Here is a 9,212-nt window from a genome sequence, read left to right as displayed (position 1 = left end):
CTCAGTGCAAAGAGTAGAGTTGCCAATTTTTTAAGTTCCAAGAAGTAGCTAGACCTCTATATAGAGATCTAATATATATAACCATAGAGCATTCAGCATTAGGGTATGGTGAATGGAATAGATTAGGCACCAAAAATTGTCTAATTTGAAGATTAGCCTCTGTCAAGAAAAATAGCCAATTAATTTAACACATAATGGAATTATTTTCTTTTTCTCTCTTTGTGAAAATTCAATGGGTATTTCAAATAAACTAGCAAAACATGATAACCAATATTTAAAATTAAAAAAAATAAAAGTGTAGAAACAACCCACAATCAAGACACCAAATTTTTACGTGGAAAACCCTTCAATGGGAAGGGAAAAACCACGGGACCTAGTCCAGTAAAATCTTCCACTATAGAATAATGTGTTTATAACAATCTTTCTAGAACAAATGCTAGAGTTTACAAAGACCAAAAAAGAAGAAGAAGAAGAAGAAGCCATTCTTGGATTACAACAATAACAATAAAAACTAGAAAAGATCTCACGAAGTGGGTCCTACCATCCGTGCAAATGGAGAGGGATTTCAAAGCAACACCAGTCAACACGAGGCTTTCTTTGTCAGGACCAGCATTTTGAAATTTTATCAAAATAGGAGTTGACCTTCCAATTTTGGCTTGAAAGTAGCTGGTTTTGTAGAAATGTTTTCTGAAATCTTCAACTCTAACATGCAGATCAGAGTTTAATATTAATATGAACATAAAAACATAAGGAAAAGGGATAATTCAAGAACTGTACAAATAGAGCTAAAATTTAAAGATACACAAAAGCTATGCAGTAAAAATATGTTGAAAAATATGAATTAAAGGTTTGACACTAGACTCTTTGGAAATCATTGGCAATATATATAAAGCAAACAAGTGAAAGCAAAGTGGAGAACAAATTATGAACATTTAGTTGACTTCAAAGTGAAAAAGCAAGCAGACACAAGGAGGTTTGAGAGAGCAAACCAGATTTAAATGATTTTGACCTTAGAGTAGGATGCATCAAAGGTTTATCTTATTCACTGGAACATAAGCAATCTTAGACCATTTTGTGCTAAACTAAAAGGCCTTTAATTTGGGACAATGAAAGATCACCGGTATTTGTAATTTTGTGACACAATGACACTTACACCACTATAGAAGATATTCTCACTATTCAGTTTTGTGATTTTCAAATATGTTACTGTAGTGTGTTCAACGTAGATGAAGAGTAGAAAAAAATTAAGCCACCCACATATATAAGAGCATATTTTACACTATTGGCATGTTACTAACCGGAGAAAAGACTGATTCTTGTACTTTTCCTTTTATAATACAAAAGAATTCCTCCGATTGTAAATTTTAATTGTGTATTGTTGGTAAGAAGAAATTCAAGTGTGACGAAGAGGTTCAAGATGCATCAGGGTTGACAAATTTTATAAGCTCCAATTACAATTTACTTTTTGGATAATCACTAATATCATTTATATATTTGTACATGACCATGTTTTAGCAAGGAGCAGCTTGCTCTATATAATATAGTCCATTGAAGTACACCTCTAAGGCTGGATCTCTGATAATTAAGCAATTGTTAGAAAAATTGTTCAAATGAACAAAAACTTAGTGTCATTTGAAGCCTTCTAAACATTTGTGAAATAACAATCAAGTGTATGTATTAGTACTATTTTAGAACTAGGCAAAGATAATTGTAAGAAAATAACTAACAAAAACACAGTTTCTCATGCATTATATTATGAAAAGAAAAATGCCTTAGTAAAAAGGAGAGATGAAGTACCTCGACTTGTTCCAAATAGATTTGAACTATCCTCCCAGTTGAAAATAACTACAAAATAGCCCTTCAAGAGCAATATGCCCAAATGTTGTTAATAACTTAATAAAAGTGGGTATATTAGTGAAGAAATACTAGGTCACTTATTTTCATTAAAAAAAAAAAAAATACTAGATCACTTATTTTAATTAAAATACAATACTAGACCACTTATGAAACACATATATTTGGTATTTGGTTTCAAAGAAAAATAAATAAAGAAGTGAGTAGGAAGTCAACTTGTGAGGTGTTTATCACTTGCTTTCTATGATGTCTGTATTATTTGAATTTAGGCAATCTTAGGACACAAGATACCCTCTCCCTTGGCATATCCTTCTTTTACATGAAGGCAACTAGAAATCAGCAACTTTGGTGAACAGGTTAAGAAATACGGTGTGGCAATAAGGAACAACTAACATATTCCAAAGTGAAACATTAGACAAAAAGGGCATTGGAGAGAGTTTATCTGGATATTCAAAACAAGGGAAATCTTGAAGAACATTGTGCTAAAGTACACCTCTAATTAGGATATGAAGGATAATTGACATCTGTAAGTAGTATAAATAATTTAACCTAGAGAAAAGGGAGGAATCTTAGTAGGTATTACTAGAAGAGGTGAAGAAAGCTGGAGGGTAGCCTTCAAATTAGAGTTGAAGTACCTGCAACTATTTGTACTTAAGTAGATCTCAATTCTCCCGGCTAAAAAATGAGTACCTGAAACTATCCCTACAGACACATCATTCCCAAATTTGTGACTAACTTCAAGGAAGTGGAATATGTTAGGAAAAGATAAGCTGATATTTTAGTAATATGAAAAAAAAAAGTTGAAGAAGGGAATGAAAGGAAGTCTATTTTAGATTGACTTACCAATGAATTTCTATGACAAAATATGAACAATCTTTCTATTTGTATTGTATTTGGACAATCTTGGACCACCCTGGCTCTTTTCAATTTTCCCTTGGCACATCCTTTTAATGGGGGACAACAAAAATCTGCAGTTTCCACTATATGGTGAGGCATTATATTTCCTTCCTTATCCTAATAGAGCAAAGTATTAGCACCATTAATACATAAAATTACTTTAATTCCACAATAGCTAAAGAAATCTTTTACTATGTACAAAGCATGATTCTATGTCATGTTGATTCTAGATAACAATTCAACAGCACTAAACAAGACAAACACAAAAGATTCATGAGTTCACCATTTTATATATTGTGGCCAGGTATATCCATAACATTTGGCAAACTTATTTTCTTCGTGCAAATTTAGGACCACTTGGCTCTTTCCCTTCACACATCCTTCCTTTAGATGGGGACAATAAATGCTTTGCAGTTTCTGCAAAATGGTGAGACATTATGTGGGTACAGATGCATCAAATTTTCGCAATCATAAGTAGTGTATGCAGGATATAAAAGATCCTTCATTTTTTTTTCTACTAAAGCAGAGTATTAGGGCCATCAGTAATAGATAAATTAATTTTAATTCCACAAGTACCAAAAGATCTTTCCGCTATGGTCAAAGCATGATACTATTTATTATTATGAATTTTCACAGCTCAAAGCATGATACTATGCCATGAATATTTTGAATAAATTAACAAATATGAGAAACAATGCAGCAGAATAAAACTAGGCAAACACAAAAGATTCATGAGTTCACCATTAAAAATTGTATGTGGACATGTATTAATATCCAAAAACGTTTGGGGAATATATTTTCTCAAGGTAAATATCTAATCAAATCTGCACAGAATGAAAGAGTATATAGTCTTGAACCCAAAGTAAAGAACAATCTTGTCAAACCTTCAGAAAATGAAAAAGTGGGAAAATTTTATGTGCTGAAAGTTTCAAATGAAAGTATCACTCTAAAATCAAGAAAGAGAATAAGGGTAAAGCTTCTGTCCAGTGCACTAGATGCAAGCCAATCCAAAGAATAATAGTTTCTTCTTGACTTGGCAGGTTAGATGGTTAATTGTATTGCATATTTGCATTATAACAATACCATCTCAAGATATAGATTTCATAAAGCCCAATACCATCTCAAGATATAGCCCCATTTAAGTAACAGCCTAGTACCAACACCAGTCATGCCAGAATAGTATTATGTAAAATAAAGAAAAAACAATGGATAAACAATTTTTTCTTTTTGTTTTGTTTTATTAAGTAACAGGTGAGTAAATATTGAGAGAAATGTGAGGGGGAAGAAAAGATTAGAGAAAACTTACTAGCTCTTTTGAGTTATGAACTTTCCATTTTCCTGGAGCAGAACACAATGGGTATGCCATCCCCGCTGCTTACACATTACGGTAAAAGTTAAGAGAAAGTGAAAATTCAGGGCAAATTATGTTGATACTTGATTTAAATCAAATGACGTGTATCATATCAGATAAAAGAAGAAAAGAGTATATAAGGTATGACTAAACTTACCACTCATCACTTTTAATATTTAAAAATCTATATGATCTTCAGAGTGCCTCCTGTTTCACTCATCTGTCTAGGATCAATCTGCGCTACAAACCTTCAATAGATTTTCCATCAATTTCAGACCACTCTGTGCTGGTGTGCAAATTGGGGCGAGCTTGTAATCATAGCAGCATTCCTAATTGTTTTAAACTGCTTTATAAAAAACAAAAAACAAAAACAAAAAATGATTTATACTATTTTCAAACTAGAGTTTCAAATTATAAACATCGGGCAAGGAAGATATAGCATTTAAAGCTAGACTTACTGCTATGAATTATAATGATCCATCCAAGCATTAGAAGAAAATTTCGGAATATGGGCAATCTTAGACCACTCTGCGCCACTCCCTTGTGCACATCTTTCCTCCAATTTGGGGCATTGAAAAATGGATAGTTGTTCTAGTTTGATGAGACGTCGCATGGCTTGCGTTTTGGGCAGATACATCAGGTTCTTGCAATTGTAAATATATAGCTCTTGAATAGAAGAAAGGTTGCCTAACCAGTCAGGCAAAGAGATGATTTCACCAAATTCAGATATTTCTAGAATTTGAAGGGCAGTGGAGTATTTAATTGCCTCTGGGAGAGAGTTGAGACTATCCCATCCATACAAATGTAATCTTTGAAGGGGCGCATGTGAGTGTTGGATGGAATTGAGACTTGGGAAAGAATTTAACTCCTGACAAAAGTCACCGATCCACAAACACTCCAAGCGGGTGAGGCACTCTAATCCATCTGGCACACACCTCATATTTTGGCATCGGCGAATACCTAATTGGGTAAGAGAACGAAGTTGACGTATATCTGGAATTGATATCAGATTATGACAACCAGAAATTTTTAGTTGGGTAAGAGAAGACAATTCTTTTAGATCTGGAATCAATACCAAATCAGAACAATCACAAATATCTAATCCGGTAAGAGAAGGCAATTCTTTTAAATCTGGAATTGATTTCAATTTAGAACAACTCCTAATTTTTAATCGGGTAAGAGAAGGCAAGTCTTTCAGATCTGGAATCGATATCAGATTAGGGCAACTGTCAATTTCTAAATGGATAAGAGAATGCAAATTTCGTAGATCTGGAATTGATATCAGATGAGGGCAATTGCATATATTCAAATATTGAAGAGACATACAGGATTGTAGCCCAGTTGGTAGAACTACATCACTACAGGATATCCGCAAGTGTTGAAGAAGGGATGCGATACCTTGTATACTTGGAAAGGACCTCAGGTTACTACAGCAATTTACATCAATACCCTCAAGGCAATGAAGGTTGTGCAGTGCATCTGGCAATGTACTCAGTTGGTCACAGCCATGTATAGAGAGTGATCGGAGAGAGGTGCAGATGGGCCATACATGCTCATGTGGCAAGATTGACTCCAAATCAGCACAATTCCATATATTCAAATCCATGAGACTTGTATTTTTTTGCAAAAAATGCTGTGGCAGACAAGCAAGTTCTGAAACTTTCTGAATCTGGATGGATGTGAGTGTGGTAAGCTCGCTAATAATCTTTTCAAATGCTAGGCCTGTGATTCTGTAAATAATTAATTTCTTAATAGACGGAAAATGACGTGGAGCACTTGTTAGTTCCCCGCATTCCGCAACCTTCAATTTCTGAAGGCGAGGAAATATCATTCCCATTTCTGCTGTTGCTTCCGTCCATTCTACTAGATTACTCATGCCCTCCAAAACAAGTGTTTCCAAAGCAGGGAACAACACGGTGCTGCCACTGCCACTGCCACCTCTACTATTACTCGATCCCTCACCATTATAACTGCTGTAAAATTCAGTTCCTATGCATCTCACGTTATACATTTCCATTATATCAAGAACTTTGAGACTGGGTAAATGTCCAAGTGTAGGAATTTTTTCACACTTCCTACAGGAGTTTAAGCGAATCTCCAATAGATGATCGAAAAGTAACAAGCCACCCCTAATATTATCACTCCCCAATAGCCACGAAGGGAACTTCTCACCATTGAATTTTTCTATCTTTAAGCTTTTCAAATTTGGGTGAGGCTGAAGGCCTTCCATTACATCCTCGTCATTGTTGTTGCCTTCCCCTCTACACCAACTCCAATAGAATCCCAATTTGTGTACTTTTGATTTTACCGCTAAATTTGCAGTTTTGGCTTCTTCTTTATCTCTCACATGCTCTAGATTGTGAATACGTAATTCTCCTCTAAGTTGGCTTAAGCATCCCAGTTCTTCAATTTGACCACCAACGTCTTGACCAATGTGAAAGAAAGGCAATGTTTGAAGGCAAGTCAACCGGCCCAAATCAATCGGCAATTTCTTCATTCTGAACCTAGAAAGAAAGTCAAAGCCAACGGCAGTGTCAATGTCCATATGTCTCAAGTTAATCAAGTTTCGTAGATCTTTTGGAAGCTCTTCGAGATAACAACAATTCTTGATTACTAGAGTTTGCAAGTTGTAGAGCATGGTAACAGAATTGGGTATTAATTTGATGTAGGTGTCCTCAATGCGAAGAAGCCTTAAATGTCTCAACTTACCAATGGAGTTGGGTAGCTCTTTTATACATGACCCAGATAGCGATAGACCACGTACATATTTAAACTCCAATAACTTGTCGCCAAGATCAACACAATTCAAAAAAATTGTGCGTAACCTACCCATGCCATCTTTAGATAATGGGATTGCATGTGTCATATGGTCATTAGATTTAAGAGATAAACGTCGAATATGAGAGGCATCAATGTCATCCCCCAAATTTCCCTCCAAATGCAAGGTTTCTCCTTCCGAAATTGAGAGCGCAAGATCGTGCACAAGATCATGCATCTTGCACCTTGTAATATCACCAAAAAAATCCTTTTCTGGATCTTGAAATAAGGAGTTTGCCAATAACAAATCAAAATACTTGTTGCCAATATCCTCCATCTCCGAAAAACATGTTTTAGATGTTTGAAGGAATCCTTCAGCCATCCAGAGTTGAACTAGTACTTTCTTTTCAATAACAAAATCCTTGGGAAAAATTGAACAATATGCAAAACATTGTTTTAGAAATGGTGTTGGGAGATGATCAAAGCTTAACTTTAATGTTGGAAAGACTCCATTATTGTCCTCCATTGACTCCCAAGTTTTACTATTTTGAATCGCTAGCCATTCACTTTTGTCCTCTTTGAACCGCATCATTCCTCCTAAAACTTTTGCAGCCAGTGGATTCCCTCCACATCTTTTAGCGATCTTTCTTCCAATATCCTCCAAATCTAGAGTTACTAGAATTCTTTCATTTGCAAATGCCTTTTTTTTAAATAGTAACCAACATTCATCTTCTAATAGTTTTTCCAATTTATGTCTAGGACTTGTCTCCATGATTTGTGCCACATTGTCATTACGAGTAGTTACAATAATGTTATTTCCATTATTTTGATTAATTGCCAACAAACTACTCCTTAAACTATCCCATTTCTCACTATCTTCATTCCACACATCATCAAGTATGAGAAGATATCTTTTTCCCAACAACTTCTTTTGAAGGTGTTTAAGTATTGTATTTTTATTTTCTAACCCACTACAATTATTCTCAAGGATTTCAAGAATCTCTCTTAAAATCCTTTTAACATCAAAATTATCAGATACACATACCCATATCTTCACATCAAAATGTTTCTTTACTAGTTCATGATTGTAAACTAATTTTGCTATAGTTGTCTTTCCAAGACCTGCCATACCCACAATAGGAATAACAGAGATAACTTGTTGATTATTTGCACCAATCAACAAGTTGACAATTTTTAAGACATCATCTCCTCGGCCTACAACTTCCGAATCATCAATAAAAGAGTCTGTCTCCCGATCTAGACCGATCTTGGGTATTGGGTTCAAAGACTCTCTAAGGCCAAGGAGAGTTACATCAGTCTTAATTCTATCCAACATTTGGTTGATGTTTTTTATTTTGCTTCCCATCTTAAAGGGGAATACAATAGGATTGGAGGTTGAAAAGAAGTTGCGTACCTTCTTTCTGTTTTGAGTCTCCACCTTTTGTCGAAGAATCTCATAGCCAAACTTATCTAGCACATTGTCGGCTTTATAAGCTATATCTTTAAGCTCTAGTAGCCAGATCTTCACAGACTCATCACTTACTTGCCTTTTCTCAGCATCATGTAGAACAGCTTGAATCTTGGTTAATGAGACTTGAAGCTTTCCTATCTCCTCCTTGACACCCCATGCAGTACCGATATGCTCACTAGCTAGTGACATCACCTTGGCCATTAATCCCTTTGCAACAACACTAAGGACAAATTCAGCCATATTTTCTTACTTGCTTAGCACAAGAGAAAGTGTTATGAAGAGGTTTGAAAAGTATAGAGTACGTTTCTGTGAGAAATAGACGACTATATATCTATAGTGGTGGGGCTAGATAAACATCTGTATGACAATAATTTCCTCAATTTTTGCTATAGTGATTATTAATTATTCCTCTTCAAATATTAATTTGTCTTCACGTTATTTGTGTCAACTGGCTAATGCAGTATTTGATTAATATGCCTTCAAATGAGATGTCGTAAAATTTAAGTTGCATTTTAAATTTTGATGACCTGACTTTTATTGACTTTTTAAATTAATGAAGCAACCACTGTACTGTCATGTATTGACTAATATATTCTGTAGAATTGTTCATGTGAAAAGTGAAGTTTGGAGGGCCATTCCATGTCTTTTCCTTTTCTCTCTCCTAACTGTTCTTTCTTTACTTTCAAAATGATTCGAAGTTAGAGAGAGTAGGACCAACACTTGAATTGTGGAAATGGGTTTCTTTCTTTTTATTGATTATCAGAACAAGTAGGACCAATATTTCTCATTTGTTTTCCTGAATTTGGAGGGCCACCACTCACCGAAAGACTCCATTATTAGAACAAGTAGGACAACCATTCAGCCGAAAGAAGCGTGGATGTT

The 9,212-nt window shown here is 34.9% G+C and overlaps 1 protein-coding gene across 8 annotated transcripts; it reads right to left on the bottom strand.

The window, feature by feature from the left end:
- Positions 1 to 251: 251 nt before the first annotated feature.
- On the bottom strand, positions 252 to 8,627 carry LOC126702513 (putative disease resistance protein RGA3). Of its 8 annotated transcripts, none has more exons than XM_050401226.1 (8): positions 4,561 to 8,627; positions 4,260 to 4,448; positions 4,058 to 4,122; positions 3,035 to 3,168; positions 2,698 to 2,868; positions 2,490 to 2,556; positions 1,798 to 1,858; positions 252 to 702 (listed from the first exon to the last, which is right to left on the bottom strand). In XM_050401226.1, the coding sequence occupies exon 1, from the start codon at positions 8,568 to 8,570 to the stop codon at positions 4,563 to 4,565; it is 4,008 nt and encodes a 1,335-aa protein (XP_050257183.1). In that variant the 5' UTR covers positions 8,571 to 8,627; the 3' UTR covers positions 252 to 702; positions 1,798 to 1,858; positions 2,490 to 2,556; positions 2,698 to 2,868; positions 3,035 to 3,168; positions 4,058 to 4,122; positions 4,260 to 4,448; positions 4,561 to 4,562. The 8 variants fall into 8 exon arrangements, with proteins under 8 accessions (XP_050257183.1, XP_050257180.1, XP_050257182.1 ...); XM_050401223.1 differs by having other exon boundaries at positions 4,260 to 4,445; XM_050401225.1 differs by having other exon boundaries at positions 2,698 to 2,822; positions 4,260 to 4,445.
- Between the last annotated feature and the right edge of the window lie 585 nt (positions 8,628 to 9,212).

The sequence above is a fragment of the Quercus robur genome, chromosome 10, assembly GCF_932294415.1.
Source record: "Quercus robur chromosome 10, dhQueRobu3.1, whole genome shotgun sequence".
Classification (NCBI taxonomy): domain Eukaryota; kingdom Viridiplantae; phylum Streptophyta; class Magnoliopsida; order Fagales; family Fagaceae; genus Quercus; species Quercus robur.
Note: the sequence above shows the minus strand (reverse complement) of the source record. Positions and strands in the feature narration are given on the sequence as shown.